Source organism: Saccopteryx leptura, chromosome 6 (assembly GCF_036850995.1).
Source record: "Saccopteryx leptura isolate mSacLep1 chromosome 6, mSacLep1_pri_phased_curated, whole genome shotgun sequence".
Classification (NCBI taxonomy): domain Eukaryota; kingdom Metazoa; phylum Chordata; class Mammalia; order Chiroptera; family Emballonuridae; genus Saccopteryx; species Saccopteryx leptura.
In genome coordinates, this window is record NC_089508.1 from 2666899 (window position 1) to 2686031 (window position 19133).

The 19133-nt window shown below is 51.2% G+C and overlaps 1 protein-coding gene and 1 long non-coding RNA gene across 6 annotated transcripts in view; both read right to left on the minus strand.

Moving 5' to 3' along the window:
• Positions 1-500: 500 nt before the first annotated feature.
• On the minus strand, positions 501-4913 carry LOC136377377 (uncharacterized). Its single transcript, XR_010746290.1, has 3 exons — positions 4363-4913; positions 1513-1609; positions 501-702 (listed from the first exon to the last, which is right to left on the minus strand). It is a non-coding gene; the product is annotated as an uncharacterized lncRNA (long non-coding RNA).
• A 6832-nt stretch (positions 4914-11745) lies between these two features.
• The window catches only part of MARK3 (microtubule affinity regulating kinase 3), a 109465-nt gene continuing 102077 nt past the window's right edge, over positions 11746-19133 (minus strand). For 2 of the 5 annotated variants that reach the window (XM_066344056.1, XM_066344061.1), the window contains 3 exons: positions 16277-16303; positions 14906-14950; positions 11746-12286 (listed from right to left, as the gene is read on the minus strand). In XM_066344056.1, coding sequence (XP_066200153.1) covers positions 11941-12286; positions 14906-14950; positions 16277-16303 — 418 coding nt within the window. In that variant the 3' untranslated portion in view covers positions 11746-11940. The remainder of the gene's footprint in view (positions 12287-14905; positions 14951-16276; positions 16304-19133) is intronic. The other 3 variants (XM_066344059.1, XM_066344058.1, XM_066344057.1) reach the window with 2 other exon arrangements.

Consider the following 19133-nt stretch of genomic DNA (forward strand, 5'->3'; position numbering starts at 1 on the left):
CTTATCGCTGCCTGGACTATCAGATGGGGTGCTCCCCTCAGCACGGCACACTGGAAGGCTCCCGGTGGCAGGGCCTTGCTCAGCATTCCTCCCTGGGAAGTAAAGCCACTAAAGTCACCACCCTTGGGGCTGGAAAGGCCAAGCCCCGCCCTCTTCACCTGGGCCCCTCAGAAACCTGGTCAAGCAGGCGCACCACTGCTCCCTGGGCCTTGTCTCAGTATGGGCTGCGCTCCTGGGCCACCTGATTTTATACCTTTTCCTCTGCCTCACTCCGGTTCCTCATTTCACCTTGCTGTACAGAATGCCCTCTCCTAAGCTGCCTCCATTCTCTCCGGGACAAGGCCTCTGCTCGGCAGTCCACGCATGAAAGCCTTCCACCAGGGCCCCACACCCTCCCCTCTGGGCTCCAGAGACCTTTAAACAGGGTGAGTTTAATTTTCCTTGAAATTACAGTCAAACATGGGGAGCCCAAGAAATGCCCTACACATACTACTGAGGGAACATACTTTATTCGGTCACTGTATTGGGTGAAGGACACCGACCGGCAACACTGGCAGCATCCAGACCCATCACGGCCACTGCGGCTAGGACATGAGCCCACTGCCTGGTCCCACAATGGCGCCCCACTGTGGACAGGCACTGCCAGGCGCTCCTCCTTGGCCTCCAACTTCTGGATGCCACCAGTATTAGCCAACCAATGCCCTGTGACAACAATACCAGGTGTCCTCAGACATTGCAAATGCCCCACGGGAAGCATTTTGCTTCCCTGCCCCCTGCTTCTCTGAGAAACGCTCGCTGCCTTACAGCAATAATTAAGATACAATGACTTAGAACCAGGAAGAAGCGGTCAGGACTGCCAACAACATCAAGGGTCCGTTAAAAAACCAGGACACCTCCCTCAGAGAGGCGCCCTGCAGGCAGGCGTCCACAGTGTGCAGACCTCAATGAGTGAGAGATGCTTCAGAACGGGGAAGTGCAGAACTGGGTTATAAAACAGCTTGTGCTCAGATCCCACACAGAACATGTATGGAAAAACCCCAAGGAACAGTAGTGCGCTGTAGGTGGTGATGTAACAGGTGACTTCCTCCTTGGAACTTAATTTTCCAAATTTCCTAGAGTGAACATGTATTACTTACATAAGCTGAACCAAATTCTTTTAAGCTTTTTTTTTTTTTTTGTAAATGCTGTGCCACAGTTCGTGGGAGACCCCTGAGGCAGGGCCCCTAAGTTGCTTGGCCTGCATGATCACCACCCCGAGGGTGGAAACTGAGGCTCAGAGAGAAGAGGACTGGTCAGGGTCACCAGGAGACCACACCATTCTGAGCCGTGGGCTCTTTTCACTGCCCTTTGGCTTTTCCAGAACAAACCAGCCCTGTGTGCACAGGACCTGCTGCTCTTCTGCGGGAGCTGAAGAGGTGGCAGCTGCCTGCAGGCTCCCTGTTCTGCATTTCAGTCTGGAGCACTGACACCAAAGCCTCCCACGGCGCCCTGGGGGCTGCAACTTGTACTCACTTGATTCTGAGTGCCTGTCCTCTTCCACACACTTCTGATGGCAAGATGTCCTGTTTCTGGCTGCGAGGTTTCCAGGAGCGGAGGGACAGCACCTCAGCTGGGAGAAGAGAGGTGTTTCCTGTGAGCTGGATGACAAGGGATCCTGGCTCCTGCGTCTGAGGTGCCGTGTTTTTACAGGGTGCCTTCTTCCTGAGCCCGTCTCTGTAGATCGGGTTCTGCTTGGTTTCAGAAGTCCTGACTTTCACACCCTCCTCAGAGCTGGGGCTTTGTCAACACTGAAGGCCTGACTTAAGTAATTTTCTGACTTAGGACCCAGAAAAGCTCAAGGACTCTTTCTGGCCCCTTCCATTCCTGATGAATCAACGCAGCAGGCTGCTCACTGCCCAGTGGCCACTGTCCCCTCTGCTTTCCTAACAGAGCCTGCTTCTGAGCCTGTCCCACAGCCACCCAGTTGGAGCAACACATATCCAAGGCCGTCCCTGCAGAGTAAAACATTTCCGTGGCCATCTCCGGATGAGGTCAAGGACCCTCAGCCTGGCAGGTGAACACCTGGAGGTGTGTAAGCTGCTGCACATGTGTGACAGCCAGTACCACTTCTGACCTGGTGATGGGGGCGGGGGCTGGGACATCGCTCTGCCATTCCCTAACCCTTCTGACAAGGCAGGGCCTGGCTAGGTGCTTGCTGGTCGGCTCAGGGTGCTGCAGGGCTGGGAGGTGAATGCGTCCTGAGATTTACTCAGAACTGAGACCACTGGCTCCAGAAACAATCTGGCTTTGGGCACCCGTCATGCCAATGTGTGCTCAGGGTGGCACATGGAAAGTGGTGGCACTAACACCTCCAGACCCGTTTTCCTTTGCTGTTTCAGTCTAAGCTGGAACTCCTTCCTGCATGTCTCTACTTTCCACACTATCCTGCCCAACCGAAGCCCAGGGGCCCACCTCTGCTCCCTGCCTGCTGCACCCTCCTTCGGGGCAGGACCTCAACCCTCCTCCGTCATTCTCCTTGGGAGTTATTCTTCCTAATGCTCCCTGTCGCACACCTGTTCACTGTGGGTGTCCCCCCCAGACTGCACGCTGCGGGCTGAGGCTGTGGGCTGTCCCCCCGAGACTGCATGCTGCGAACTGAGGCTGTGGGTCTTCCCCGAGACTGCACGCTGAGGGCTCAGGCTGCGGGCTGTCCCATGCTGCAGACTGAGGCTGTGGGTCTTCCCCGAGACTGCACGCTGCGAACTGAGGCTGTGGGTCTTCCCTGAGACTGCATGCTGAGGGCTCAGGCTGCGGGCTGTCCCCCCGAGACTGCACGCTGCAGACTGAGGCTGTGGGTCTTCCCCGAGACTGCACGCTGAGGGCTCAGGCTGTGGGCTGTCCCCCGAGACTGCACGCTGAGGGCTCAGGCTGTGGGCTGTCCCCCATTCATCCTGACCCACCCCAACGGGTCTGCTTCCATTACTGGTATAGGTGGTCTGTGTTAACACGCCCAGGTTATTCCAGAAATACACAATTTACAAAATAAAACAAAAACAAAACATATTAAATTTTCACTAAAATGGAAAGTTTAGTTTTGTCAATACTTTTGATCAAACTGCTCAGCACATTAAGTTGCTTTTCAAATGCATTTCACTTTCAAAAAAGAAACATGGTGTTACATCATCACCCACGCTTAAAACTGCTGACCTTGTGTGTGAGGGGGTCCCTGCAGCCTGGGGCCTGCCTCAGAGGGCAGATGCCTCCTCCTCCTTCCTGGAGACCAACCAGAAAGGACAGCTGTGCTGACCGCTCTCCTGGCCTCGAGGACATGGGGGAACGTAACTCTCTCTCCAGTCCAGTTCCAGGGTTTCAGTTCAATCTGTTACTGATATGACAGTAGGAAACAGCCCAGCGCCATGTGCCCGCACACTTAGAGACACCTGGACAAAGGGTGCAGAGCATGGCCTCCTTGGGTGACAGGACTCCCACCTATTTCTGACAGGCCAAGAGCCATGAGACCGGCCCATCAAGTTTCTCCAGCGCTCAGAGCAAGTGAGGAGAGGACCCAGGGACCAGGCACGGGCCACAGAGAGAGGCCAGCTGAGCTGGGGCTGACAGTGAGAACCCCCGGGACTGGAAGCAGCAGGTGCAGCAGAGCTGAGGAGTGAGCAGAGGCCAGCCTGAGGGCCAAGCAGAGGAGCCTGCCAGAGGGCATGGTGCGTGAGGGGCTGGGGAAGCCATACAGCTCCTGGTGTCGTATGAGTGAACACGCTGCATGCAATACTTCCCAGCCTACTTCCATGCAAAACATGCCTGCTCTGAGAATGTATCACTCCTGCCCACGCCTGCTGGCACTCCCTCCTGAGAGAAGAGGCAGAGGCAAGTCGATGCAGACCTCACTCCGGAAGGAGCGGGCATACCAGGCACCCCACGCTAGGATGCTTCCTCTCTGGACCCCGAGACCTGGCTTCCCACCCAGGGCAGCGGGGTCTGTTTGGTCTGGCAGCAGCAGAAGTCTACCCTGAAGCCTACCAGGTCACTCATGAAGTGTTGCGCCAAAGCCTTCTCCGCAGAACAGAGGTGCATTGTCTGAGACACGTGATCTCTGGGCGACATGACAGAATCTGTCCGGTACTGCACCGACCTGTCCAGCCCCGTCACAGCCCTGCGCCTGGGCGTGCTGCTCCTCCCTCCCCCGCTGAGCAGACTCTGCATGCTGCAGGCTGCACCTGCCATCTGCACCCCACCTGCCCACCCAGGCTGCCTTCCTGCTCGGCCTGGAGCCCCGGCCTTCCTGCACGCAGCACTAACCACCCCAGGTTCAGGACCGTGTCTGCCCCCCTATCCTGGGAGAACAAGCTTATTAAAGACACAGGTTCTTACCTGCTTTATTTTGGATCCCCAGAGCTCCACACAGGGCCCTCCAGAGCAGCCACCCCCAACCCCACCTGCTCCAAAGATGAGTGTCCATGAATAAACACAGGAATAAACAAACAATGTCAAGATCTTAGATCTCGCTCTGAAATGCCTGAAAAAAACTGGGGTGGTTTAACCTGGAGAAGCAAAGTTCAGGGAGGGAACACACTGTTTATCTTCCAGTACCTGAGCCTTGACTAATTAAGGCTCCCGAAAGCGGGAGACACCACGGGTGGTACAGAGAGCAGACCCGAGTCAGGAAAATGAAGGCACAGCCAGAACTCTTCCCCAGCGCCCTGGGTGTGCACGTGTGAGCACCCTGATGAGCAACTCAAACTCTCCTCCCGCAGGAAGGGTTTCTAGAATGCTGGCTTAAAAATAACACGGAGAGGTGGGTTAGGTGGGTGGGAGGGAGCATGCAAGCAGGAAACACAAAAGGCTCAGGCTGAGGGAGGCGCTGAGGTTTGATCAGCTGTCTCTTTTCTCAGACACCCCCACGCAGGCCCCTACTTGTTGGCTGATGGGGTGAAAAGGTATTCCACCACAGGCAGGAACCATAGCAATGAGTATCCCAGGAGCTGGAGAACAATGCGAGCCCCTCAGAACTTGTAACCAATCAACCCGGCCACACCAACCGGCAGCAAGGACCAGTGTGGACCGACAAAGCAACAGAACCAAAGCCAACAGCAACAGAAGTTTATGCCGTGGCCCCCGCAGCCCTATCAGCGGGCACTGGTCCAGTCTCTGCCCTCCAGTGGCCCCCAAAGACCAACTTTCCTGTATCCTTGGACCAGGACTCCTGCACTGCAGGCGTCCCCTTGGGACTGGCGCGGCAACACGGCCTGCAGAGGCGAGGGCTACTGTTAACACCCAGAATTCTGACCTTCAGATGACGCCAGCTCTCACACTAATGCCAAGCCCCAGGCCATTCTGCTTTTAACAGGTTGAAATCCAAACGCCACAATGATCATGGGACTCTGGTACAGGACACAGACGAGGACTTCTAAGCCAAACATTTTAACCCTGAGTTTCCTATCTGATGGCAAATGTCATCCACTGCAGAGCCCATGCCTGCCTGCCAGCCCACAGCTCTTGCCCAGAGGACTTGCACGGTCTGCACCTGAATGACAGCACATGGCAGCAGATGTGCAGGAAGCAAGGTGAAGAGAAACAGCACACAGGGGCCTCGGGGCTCCACTCTGCAGGCTCCATGCCTGTGCTCTGAGCCTCCGGGAAGCAGGATAGGGGCGAGGGCAGATGAGAGACTGGAGGGCCTCAGCTCAGTCTGACTGAAGCCACTGAAGCAATCTTGTGCTTTATTGATAGTCCAATACTTATTTTGTACTGTGTACTAGGTACTATTCTAGGTACCACTTGAGATACAGAAACAATAAAAAAACAAAGATCTGCCTGGCTGGGTGGCTCAGTGGATAGTGTTGTTGCGGCACGCCGAGATTTTGGGTTCGATCCCCAGTCAGGACACATACGAGAACCAAACGAGTGCTTAACTAAATGGAACTAAGTGGAACGGGAGTTGATGCTTCTTTCTCTCTCTCCCTCCCTTCCCTATCTCTCCAATCAATGGAAAGAAAAAGAAAAAGAATAAAAAACGAAGATCCTTACCCATGGGGCCAATGTAGTTAGGGTGGGGAGAGCAGACACAGGGACATGTACGGGACGTTGGCTGTCAGGGCCAGAGAAGGAGCAGACGGGGGGAGCAGGCCCGAGAGCCCAGGGCAGGCCTCCCGGGTGGAGGCCTACACAAAGTCTGGGGGACGTAGGGCGCCGTCAGCCCCGTCCGCCCATCCCTGTGCTCTCACACTGTGCACTGCTCCTCCTGCGCTCTGGGGACACTGACAGGCACGGGGCCAGGAAGGGGGTGGCACCGGCTGTCACCTCTCCTCATAGCAGGCTCTGACACAGAAGTCCACGCTTGAGGACTTGGGGGAATTTCCTCTCAGTTTCTGCTGGGAGGGCAGTGCCCTCTCCTGACAGCGAGCCTGCTGGCCCAGGCCTCCGTGCTTCGGTCAGCTGGGAGCGGAGAAAGGGCTGGCTCGTGTTCCTCACGGTCCTCTGTGTGGGGAGTGTGCTCACCAACACCTGCCAGGCGCCCTGCCCTGCACCGCTGTCTGCTGCCGACAACCCAGCGACACGTTACCACCCTGCACTTTCTAGGGGAACCCTGAGGTCACAAAACCAGGCTGCACAGGTCAAGGGTGTACACCTCAACCACAAGGCCACACTGCCTAATTCACCTTTAGATGGGACTATGCCACCTGGGAGGACTGAACCCTGAGAGGTCCTGCGCTGGAATGAAACCTGGCCTGCACCCGCCGTGGTGACCTGCGGGGACACTCAGCAGTTCCCCTCAGCTGAGGCGTACTGCCCAGTGGGGACCGTCCCCAGAGCCGCCCAAGCCAGCTAGCTTCTCCTCCGAGTCTGGCCCACTAATGAAAGGTCTCAGCTCCCACCAGTCCCATTCTCCCTGTCCCCAACCTTCCCCATCTAGTCGCTCCCACTGCTCCTCATCACGCCAGCGCCTCTCCCCGGGGACACAGGCAGGCCTGAGCGCTTTCCACCCCGGGGAGTGCAAGGCCGTCGAGCCTGTATCCCAACCTGACCAGGCCGGCTGCCAAACCGCCACATGACATGGCAAGCACCGCCTCTGCGGGAGTGTCACCTCTGCCTGGGTTCTGGCCCCTCACAGTGACAAACCAAAGACCAAATTACAAAGTTGTTGGACTCTGTCCTCCTCACTGACTGCAAAGGTGCCCAGGTCCTACTCTCAGACACCGTCACAGCTGGACTCATCTGTGTACTGTCAAGACACCTGGAAGACACGTCCTTCACATCATACCACTCCCTTCAACAGCAACGACTTCCCCCATCTAAGGACCTTATGGCCAATGACCAGTTCAAAAAATCCAAACCAAAATCCAGGAACAACCCCTCCCCCCAACCCCCCCCCCCCAAGTTCTAAGCTCTCTGATCCAGGCCACTCCTCGCTCGTCACCACTGACCACACTTCCGATACCCCTGTGGGTTATGCTGGCCCAGAAGACAGAGCCGCACAGACCAGCCGGCCTCCACTCCCCTGAGCCTCCTCAGAGTGGCCGCCACTCTGGGGGAGACCAAGGTCACTGAACATCACTCACTGAGAAGGAACTGCCCAGACAGGGTATGCCAGGGACAGTTTCCACAGCAAGGTGACTTGCTCTTGACACCCAGAGAGACTTTCTTTCATATACTGCTGTTGTCTAGGCTTCTGGAGGAACCTACGCCAGGAGGCGATCACAGCCAGGCTACCTTCTGAAAGCCAGGCAGGCGTCCTCCACGCTGCACGCGTGCCCACGGTCAGAGACGGAGCCATGCCCCGAGAGCCGGGCACATCATGAAGGAATTCTGTGCTGGTTTCCTGAGCTGCCTGGTCTGGACAAGAGAGGCACGTTGGCATGACTGGAAATATTAGCCTTATTTTCTGGAGTTGGACAATATCGGCTTGTCAGGTACATAAAACCAGTAGCACTGGCCTGCTCGGGGTTCCCAGGGAGAGAGTGGGTGAGGGAAAAATGGCACCTTGTCCTCACTTAAAGTACTTAAATGATTTTCAAGCATTTTAGAATATTCTTTTCGAAAATTCATTGTATACAAGATAAAAATGCCATATACCGACAATGTAGCATCTGAAGGAAGGACCTGGGTCCCTCGGTAATGGGTGAGATTTCATGTTTTAACCTCAGCAAAGGCAACACCTATGTTGCCACTAAAATCAAATCAATGTCCATTAGTAACACAGCCTTTGAATATGATGAACTCAAGATGACTTCTGCAGGTAAATACTAGTCTTGAAGACACACACCCACTTCTAAATGGATCACTAATGTATTAGAATTTAGACAGATTATGACAAATAAGCAACTGAAAATAACATGATTTTTTCTTTTGTATTTTTCTAAAGTTGGAAATGGGGAGGCAGTCAGACAGACTCCCGCATGCGCCCGACAGGGATCCACCCGGCACGCCCACCAAGGGGTGATGCTCTGCCCATCTGGGGTGTCGCTCTGTTGCAACCAGAGCCACTCTAGCACCTGAGGCAGAGGCCACAGAGCCATCCTCAGCGCCCGGGCCAACTTTGCTCCAATGGAGCCTTGGCTGCAGGAGGGGAAGAGAGAGACAGAGAGGAAGGAGAGGGGGAGGGGTGGAGAAGCAGATGGGTGCTTCTCCTGTGTGCCCTGGCTGGGAATTGAACCCGGGACTCCTGCACGCCAGGCTGACGCTCTACCACTAAGCCAACCAGCCAGGGCACATGAACATTTTTTATACAAGGAGTGGCCATGGCCTGATCAGGCAGTGGCGCAGTGGATAGAGAATTGGACTGGGAGGTGAGGACACAGGTTTGAAACCCTGAGGTCGCCGGCTTGAATGCAGGCTTATCTGGCTTGAGCGCAGGCTCATCAGCTTGAGCAGAGAGAGAGTTGCTGGCTTGAGCGTGGGATCATTGACATGACCCCATGATCACTGGCTTGAGCAAGGGTCACTCACTCTGCTGAAGTCCCCCGGTCAAGGCACATATAAGAAAGCAATCAATGAACTAAGCTCCGCATCACCTCAGACTTCCGCAAGACCAGCGAAGGAGGCACAGGCACCGTGCAGAGCTCTGTTAGAGAAGCCTGCTCAGAGAGACAGGGGCTGAAAGCAAGTCCCCAGGGAAAAAAGGTGGGGGCGGGAACCTATTTATTTAATAGAGGAGGTCTGGAATGTTCCAGCAAAGTGAAGTGATGTGTTCTGCACTTAGGTTGAAGGGCACTGAACCCGCCACCCAGCCCCAGTCCTGGTGGTCCCCAAGCGTGGCTCAGGGCGAGTCCTCTCCTTTCCTCTTGGGTTTCAAACAGAAACCAACCACCTGCTGAGGGCTCCCAGGGTCTCTCCACAGTTTCCACAGGGTCTCCACACCTCTCCACAGCAGCCAGCCCCCTTCTTTCTGCTGCTCAGGTCACAAATCATAGAGTCGCCCTCATCTTTTCTCACTCACCCATATCCAACCCCAGAGGTAATGCACTGGACTTTATTTCAAAACATATCCTGCCTGACCAGGCAGTGGTGCAGTGGATAGAGCGTCGTACTGGGATGCAGAGGACCCAGGTTCGAAACCCTGAAGTTGTCAGCTTGAGTGTGGGCTCATCTGGTTTGAGCAAAAGCTCACAGCTTGGACCCAAGGTTGCTGGCTCGAGCAAGGGGTTACTCGGCCTGCTGAAGGCCCGCGGTCAAGACATATATGAGAAAGCAATCAATGAACAACAAAGGTATTGCAATGCGCCAACGAAAAACTAATGATTGATGCTTCTCATCTCTCTGTTCCTGTCTATCTGTCCCTGTTTATCTCTCTTGCTGGCTCTTTGTCTCTGTAAAAAGGAAAAAAAACCATATCCAGAGCCCATCTCACCTGGCTGGCACCTCTTGTCTAATTAGTGCCAAGAGGCTCCAAACTCTCCTTGCTCTCTGCAATAAATCCAGAACACTGCTGCCAGCAGTCTTCTTCTTCTTTTTTTAAATACTTTATTGATTTTACAGACAGGAGAGAAATGGGAGCATGGAATGGGAAGTTAACAACTCATAGTTGTTTCATGTTAGTTGTTCATTGCTTGCTTGCTGTATGTGCCTTGACCAGGGAAGCCCAGGGTTTCAAACCGGCAACCTTGGCATTCCAGGCCAAAGGTTTATCCACTGTACCACCACAGGCCAGGCTTTTTTTTTTTTTTAAAGGCAGACTGCCACATGCAGCGCCTCACTTGGATGTGTCTGGAGTCTTGGAAGCTTGACTACCCTACGTTCTCCTACAAATGGAGCTTGAGACTTGTTTGGAGGTTCTAGCAGGGGAGCACAGCTACTTGTATACCCTTGACCGAAGAATGGTCCTCTCCTCTAGTGGGGAAGGTCGTCCTCTTCGACCGAGCGCGCAGCTTCGGGAGGGACGCACATGGAGCGGTGAAGGAGGAAGGGGACACCCGCCTAGCCAGCCAGATCAGCCGAATCAACCCTGGTGATCAATGGGGTGAGAGATGTTGCAGCCAGATCGCCCTCACATCCTGCCAGCAGTCTTCTGAACGAGGGGATGCCACTCTTTTGTTGGAAACCCCCAGTGGCTCCCGTGTCAGGGTGAGACACGTTTTGCAATGATATTCAAGGCTTAGCTGGTGTCTAACCACATCTCCCCGACTCTGCTCCAGCGCACAGGTGCACTCAGGGCTCAGGCCTCTGCTGGGTGCCTCCCTTGAAACCTGGTCCCTGTACACGCACCTCCCTCCACCATCACCCCATGGCACCTGTCCCAACCCTAGGACCTCTAGAATGCCTTACAGCCTGCACTGTGATTTTTTTCATGGTATCTACCATTTTCTTCCATACCAGGTACTTGTGATTATCTGTCTAGACTTCTCAATGGTGTCCAACAAGCAACCCAGAACCCAAACAGCACATCAATCAATGTGACAATTTCCCTGTGAGAGAAAAGCGCCAAACTGATGGATGAATTAATCATCTCCCCTCATATAACCAGAGAGGTGCTGAAAGAAGCTGGTGGTTGAATTCATGGGCTGAATCACAAAAAACAAGAGGAGAATTACATACTTCGCGGAGAAGAAATCCAGAGCCGTCCAGACCTGCATGTCTGCACGCAGGGGCGTGCTGGGCTGCGGGGGCTGCGGCCACCAGCCACTCGCTACTCCCTTCCTTCTCACGTCACCAGGAGGGGCGTCTTCTCCCTTTGTTGCCTTTGGGGAAAAAAGATGCTCGTAATCATAAGATGTCAGGATCCAGTTAGGGACAAAGTGGCCCCACACCTCATATACTTTCCAATTGCTTTTGTTCAACTTGCTGATGAAGGCAAAAACACATACGTTTACTCACTGCCTTAATCTTGAGTCTTAAATACAGTACTAGGAGACAATGCGAGGTTTTACTGAGAAAAAGTGAATTTTTAATTATCTTGTGAATCTACTTAGAAAAACACACAAGCAATGTTCACAACTATAAATTTAAACCTTTTTTTCACTAAAAAAAACACACGAAACAACAAACACAAAACCACAGGCATGAACTGTAAACCTGTATTAATTATCAACTAGTCTTAAGATTAATTCTTAGTAGTAGTTCAGTATTTTCCTCCTTGGCAATTGTAACGTTTTAGCACCAAATGATCTCCCACAGAGGTCTGGCTGCCAGGGCAGGGAGATGCTTGTGTGTGCATTACCCCACACACACGCGATCCACTCACACCCACACGGGAGGCACATGGAGATAGATGAAGGGCACACGCTGACTTTCGGGGCAATGGAAATAAGACAGAGGGCACACATGTCACACATCTTTAATGTAGTGCATTCGTAGAAAAAAGGCCAGCCTTCGCTCCCAGGCGTGCTCTCGTCCTTGTATTTTAATACCATGATTTAGAAGCAGACGTTATTGCCTAAATATTATTCTATACATTTCCATCAGTGTTCAGGAAAACTTGAGACTGCTACTTTAATTTACACCATAATTACTGGGTTACAGCTTTAGCTCATTGGCAATTTTGGAAGCAATATTTTTGAAAGCTATGGATGTCCCCGATATCCGCTTGAACCGGACCCCGTTCAGAGACAGTCTTGGCAGCTTGCACACCTCCATCTCCCACTGCACGAGGTTCTCTGCGTGCCCGTCGCCGTGGACGCAGAAGAGGAGGAAGCGCTCTCTCTGCTCGTAGTCGCAGTTATTAGCGTCCAGCACTTTGCGGATCTCCCGCATCATGTCGTTGGGATCCATGGAACTAGTGGTTTTCATGCTCCAGGTGAAGCGCAGGGAACGAGGTTTTGCTTCTTTGTTTTCCTCCTTTTGCTCAGCAGCTACGTTGCGACTGAAATGCACAGGGGCAGGGTTATTTTCATTTGCACGGGAAAGCCAGCCTCTCTGCTTCAGCGAGTGCACGACCGATTCCCCAACACAGTGTGAGAACGGGTCCCCGCATTTTCCCTGCACAGGTTCATGAGTGCTTATCTGTTCCTCTTCTAAGTGTTCATCTATCTGCTTCCCCCTCGAAATCATAAACCACACAGACAGAAAATCTACCTGGCTATCAAGTCTTCACAGTCAAGTACTTGCTAAAATGAAGAAAATGATTTGTTACATCAGGCGGAGTAGAGAGAGAGGGAGAGCTGAGCATGTGCCCCGGAGCCCAGCTCTGCAGCCCAGGAAGCCCAGGAAGAGCGCAGGTTGCGCCCCCCGCCCCCCCCACCGTGCCGCCTGGCCATCAGGGGCTCCCTTTTACCTCGCACAGCAGCCACAGTCACTGGCACCTGGACAACCAAAGGCTGAGCGCATCACTGGGCGAGGGGCGGGCCATTCTTCTCAAACCCCTCTACCCACCTCTCTATTTTTCCATCTATTTTGTTAATTTAAATGTCTAGTTTCAGTAAAGAAGAATTCTTAGATAACATTATCTTACTACTAAAACAGGAAAACAAAATGTTAAGGGTTATTTGCTGTTGAGCACGTAAGTGACCTATTTGAATACAAATTATGGTTTCACTATAAGCTGTGGTCCTCACACCCACGAGGTGGCGTCAGAGTGGGGCCCAGTCATAGTTCTGGAAACCCAAGCGCAGGCCTCTATTACCTTACTGTTCTGAGGCATTTAATCATTACTGACACAAACCATTCTTTACATTCTCCTGTGTACATACCTGGAGGCCTCAATTAGGACAGTGAATACCTAGCACGTATTAAAAATACCCAGTATGGTATGTAAAATATACTTAATCTTATGGCAGAGTCATCAGAGCTGAGGGTGGCCATAGGTTTTACTGTGCCTACTGTTCTCCCTGTCCTCAACCTGTCAGTAGAATATTCCACTGGATTTACAACCACGAAAACTGACTGGAAGTTTCCTATGTTAACATAAAATGGTGTATCAGATGCTGTAACAGGTTATAAAACTGAGCAAAAGCTCTCAAACTAAGTTGGGGTTAGGAGAGGAAAGGCTGCCACACAAGGAAACAGCAGGTGATGGGGGGTCACGAGAGGAGTGCTGGGAGAAGGCAGGGTGGGCTAAGGAAGGGTGGTGTCAGGGAGGAGCTCTGAAGAGCTCATGGGTTTCAGCAACACCATGTGGTAACTGAAGAGCTCGTGTGTGAGAGCAGAGGGAGAGGCAGGACCAGGAGCTCGTGTGTGAGAGCAGAGGGAGAGGCAAGACCAGGAGCTCGTGTGTGAGAGCAGAGGGAGAGGCAGGACCAGGAGCTCGTGTGTGAGAGCAGAGGGAGAGGCAGCGGGACCAGGACAGGAGCTCGTGTGTGAGAGCAGAGGGAGAGGCAGCGGGACCAGGACAGGAGCTCGTGTGTGAGAGCAGAGGGAGAGGCAGCGGGACCAGGACAGGAGCTCGTGTGTGAGAGCAGAGGGAGAGGCAGCAGGACCAGGACAGGAGCTCGTGTGTGAGAGCAGAGGGAGAGGCAGCAGGACCAGGAGCTCGTGTGTGAGAGCAGAGGGAGAGGCAGCGGGACCAGGACAGGAGCTCGTGTGTGAGAGCAGAGGGAGAGGCGGGACCAGGAAGTAGGAAGGCACAGAATATTTGGGGCTGACGTGGTCAAGTGTACAAACTGCCCTGAGGCACTGTGTACCCAATCTGTGGTCACCACGCCCAGAGCCAGGTCATTACTCCCTTCCTCTCAGGGACTAGGGAATGAGCTAGGGCCTACTCGAGGCTGGAACGGTCAGGCCCAGGGTGGACTGCTGCCTCAGCTGGGGGAAGGGAGCTGCTGAGGCCACATAGGGCCTCACGTGGACATGGCCACTTAGGCCATGGGCCACGGCATGTTTTCATTCAGAAAAGTTGTATGACCACAGCTGTGCTTTAGAAAGACCAGGAAGGGAGCTAATGGGTCAACAAAGGCCTGAAACAGCATGCACTAACTTAACCACTATAAAGAGGGGCACAGACACAGAGTCCTGAACCTAGCTGGTGACTCCCCTGCCCCCAAATCTGAGAAATGACAGTCATACAAATTTAAAAGCAAAACACTTGACTATATATAATTGTTCTTTTAAAAGCCTAACTTGAAATACAAAAATTCTGTTCACTCTTCTGCTTTCATTCCTCGAGACTAGAACTATGCTAGGTCACTGAGATGTCTGGAATGCTCCCATCAACTCCTAGACCAAAGTTCAGGCCATCAGGGCCCAGGCACCGGGGGTGGGGTGGGGTGGGGGGGTGGGGGGGTGGAGGGACGGTGCTTTAACACCCACATACCAAGGTGAAGCCAGGTCAGGCAGGACCAGGAGGTGGCACCCTGGTGCTCTCCTGTGGCCTGTGGGCGCAGTGCAGCCCTGGTCCAAGCCTACCGCCAGGGGGCAGCACTGGCACTCACGCTTCCCAGCCACACAAATGCGGACCCACCAAGCAACAACCCCCAGCACAGCAGAAAAGAGAATCACCTCTGCCAGTTTTTAAATAAAATATATTGAAAAAAATAATTTCCCTCACCTGGAGCCCTCATATCTCCCGTTCCTCTCATATTCAGTCGGAAGCCTCAACGAACAGAATGCAGAAGCAGAGAAGTGGGAGAGAGAAAAAGAGGTCTTACATAGCAGCACACACCGCTTGGCACAAAACCAACAAACCCAAAGTCACCAGTGAGCAAGCTCAGGACTCTCTCAGTGGAGACCTAGCTGGTGCTCCTCCTCTCTGGGGTCCACAGGCTGAGGAGGTGGGGTGCACACCTGCTTCCCAAAGTCAGGTATCCTGTTTGGCCCTGGCAAGTGAGCACTCGTGGCTTTCGACTGGGGTTATTCTGACCTTCTAAATCACTCCCCAAATAAACTGGTTTCTGTGGAAGGGAAATGGATTTGTCAGTTTAATTTTACGTTCATTTACAAAATTTTCTGTCCAAGGAAAAACCTGGCAACTGGGAAGATTAAAAGCAATCACGGAGTGGAATCTCCCTCAGGAAGAAACTGGTTTTTCCAGTTTTTGGTAAAGAACTCATGACAACAACCCACTGGTCTCAACTTAAGACCCCGTAGAGGCAGGGGCACAGTGTGGCCTCAACGGCAGATTTTCTGCCTCATCAGCGTGCATTCCAAGGTAGTGAGCAACTTTGGTTTCTTGACTGTCAGCATCAAAAAACAGCCATCTAGTAGGAATGGCACGTACCACGGTGCTTTAATTAAAAACAAGACATGCTTTCTTAGTGGTTGGTGCAAAGTGGCCTTTAGATAGAATACTATTTACTCTTCAACTCCGAAAACAATAAAATATTTCTGTGATGAAGTTGTCCAAAGCCAAACCTAAAGGCTGTAAGATGTAAATGTTATGCTTGCCTCCAGTATCAGAATATTAGCTAATTTTCCTTTGATTTCACTTTAAAGTCTTTTGTTAATTCAGTCCTTCATGAAATAAAAAACGACAAGAACACAATCAACACTTACCTTTGCCTGCCTGAGGCTAACCATTAACAGTATATTAATGAAACTGGACTTCTCATTCCTCAAACAGAAGCATGCTAAGTGTTATTAGTATTAAGACAGAATCATTTGGATGCTAAACAAGTCTACCAAAGAGAGAAAGTGCATAGAGCATGCGTAAGGCCTCTTGTTATGTGGGTGCCACGGTCCCTTTAAAAATGCCTGACAGAGTTAATCTCTTTCTTTCCACAGCTTCCTTTCAAAGAAATGTGTTTAGTTCTCAGCACAAAGTTTAGTTTTTTAAAAGAAAACAAACAAACAAACAAACAGGCAAACAAAAAACAGGGCTAGAAAGCCAAACCTGATGTTAATTGCAGGAGCCATTTTTGGGTGAGAATTAAAAAAAATGTGTATATAGATATATATAGATATATATATATATAAATCCTACCTTTTGATAAACCTGAATGACATGTTTCTAAAAGAAATTAAGCCAAAAAAAAAATCAACAAAAATGACTTGCACAAATGAAATATAAAATCTAGTCAATTATAGAAGAGAAACAACAAATAAAATGGGGGCTCTGTCCAATGAACAATGAAACGGTGACATTTGTTGAAAAAGTAAAATTATTACAGATAATTCAGTATGTGATCTTTTAATCAGAAATAATTTAAAATCTGTATTTGTAAGCAAACAATTAGCAGTGAACACTGATGTTAGCTATAATGAACTTCGTGTGAGGCTCTTCACAAAGATATATTTTAAGATAATAAAGTCAATATTTTGTTTTAAATAAATGACTTAAGTCATCTGCAATGAACTAATAATTTCTCAATTTTCTTCAGAATCTTATGAACAACACTTTCACGTTCTATAAACATTAAAAATTTCATTATGAAATGTTTAACCATTAAGATAATCATTACTTAAGAAGATTTAAACATTAACAGTGGTTAAAAATTACTTTTTAAGAGAAAAAGTTATTAGGGCTTAAAATAAAGCAGATTTTTCGCTTTTAGATATTGAAACAAACGGAAATTATATGACAAGACAGCAGGGGGTTCATTTTTTTATGTTTTAGAAGTAAACTGAAAGAGATGAATTTAAAGTGACTTTAAAAATTTTAGGACAAAGCTTATGGTGTAGAATCTGATCAAAGAAATTTTAGGCCCTGGCTGGTTGGCTCAATGGTAGAGCTTCGGCCTGGTGTGTAGGAGTCCTGGGTTCGATTCCCAGCCAGGGCACACAGGAGAAGCGCCCATCTGCTTCTCCCCCCCTCCCCCCCTCCTTCCTCTGTCTCTCTCTTCCCCTCCCGCAGCGGAGGCTCCACTGGAGCAAAGATGGCCCGGGCGCTGGGGATGGCTCCTCGGCCTCTGCCCCAGGTGCTAGAGTGGCTCTGGTCGCCAACAGAGCGACGCCCCGGAGGGGCAGAGCGTCGCCCCCTGGTGGGCGTGCCGGGTGGATCCTGGTCAGGCGCATGAAGGAGTCTGTCTGACTGTCTCTCCCCGTTTCTGGCTTCAGAAAAATACAGAAGAAAAAAAATAATTAATTTTAAACTACGGGTCAGGCCAGTGTGACCATGTTATCAATGTTCTTGGGCAAGTGTGGCCGGGACTCGTCAGACTACTTCTTAAAACCAGTTCTGCGACGGAACACAGGAGGCACACACAGGAATTTGCTGACTGACTGAAATTATTAATGACTCCCTGGATTTCCCCCCATAATTTGGCATAATTTTGGCATTGTTTGTGATATTGGCCAATTAAAAAAATATATACCTACTTGTAGGTAACGACCAACCATTTCATAATCAGATCAAAAATGGTACACAGCAAGTATAGAAAATCATGCATTGAAAAGATTTTATAAATAATTAAGCACTGCATAAAGGCAGTATATTCAAAAGACAGTTTTAGCTGAAAATTGATTAAAAGGTCTTTGAAGGATTCATTTCCAACTTTTCTACCTGAGGAGAGTCGGTTATTGGACAAGGACCATAGAACGGCTTTTCTGAACATTTCCTCCCACGAGTCCCTTGAGATATAAAGGGCAGGGAGCTGCAGGCCTGAGGCCTCCGCCTTGTTCCTGCTGACCGCACGGACCACAGAGGTGGCAGGGCCCACAGTTCTCCCAAACCACACAGCAGTCAGGGTAAAGCTGGGCACAGGTTCCCTGGGGCTGACTCTCTTTTCCCCTCCCACGGCCAGCCAGTGGCTCGGTTGGTCCCAGCATTGACCGCGGATGGGGGTTGCCACGTGGATCCCGGTCAGGGCATATATGGGAGTCTCTCTACCACCCCTCCTCTCACTTAAAAAAAAAAATGAGGCCCTGGCCGGTTGGCTCAGTGGTAGAACGTCGGCCTGGTGTGCGGGGGACCCGGGTTCGATTCCCGGCCAGGGCACACAGGAGAAGCGCCCATTTGCTTCTCCACCCCCCCCTTCCTCTCTGTCTCTCTCTTCCCTTCCCGTAGCCAAGGCTCCATTGGAGCAAAGATGGCCCGGGCGCTGGGGATGGCTCCTTGGCCTCTGCCCCAGGCGCTAGAGTGGCTCTGGTTGCCGCAGAGCCACGCCCTGGAGGGGCAGAGCATTGCCCCCTGGTGGGCAGAGCATTGCCCCTGGTGGGCGTGCCAGGTGGATCCCGGTAGGGCGCATGCGGGAGTCTGTCTGACTGTCTCTCCCTGTTTCCAGCTTCAGAAAAATAAAAAATGAACTGATACTTCAATTGTAACACCAAGGGGGACTATAGACCTCAGCTTGCAAACTTTCACAAATATAAGACTACCTTTCTGAAAAATATGGGGGTAGAAACTATAAAGTAAGATGACCCCACTAGAATTCTTTTATTTATTTTAGTGTATTTGTGGGAGGGGACAGAGAGAGAGAAGGAGGGAGGAGCAGGAAGCATCAACTCCCATATGTGCCTTGACTAGGCAAGCCTGGGGTTTTGAAACAGTGACCTCAGCGTTCCAGGTCAACGCTTTATCCACTGTGCCACCACAGGCTAGGCATAGGCTGGAAACTTCTGATTGCTTTGACTTCTAGTCTATGCTACTAGATACCAGAAATCCTCCCTGTTCTGGTATTCAATGTCCTAAACAGATCCTTTGGGGAAGCAGTTTAATGTGATTCGTTTTAGATAACTGATCTAAAATATAACTACTAGAGGAATTAAGGAGACTGAAAAAGTGATATTTAGCTTCTAGGTTAAATAAGGAAGATGACATGAGAGTGAGCAGCAGGCTAACGGGCCCGAGGGAGTTTAGAGACAGAAGAGGAGCATCCACCATGTGCTCTGAACGATACAGA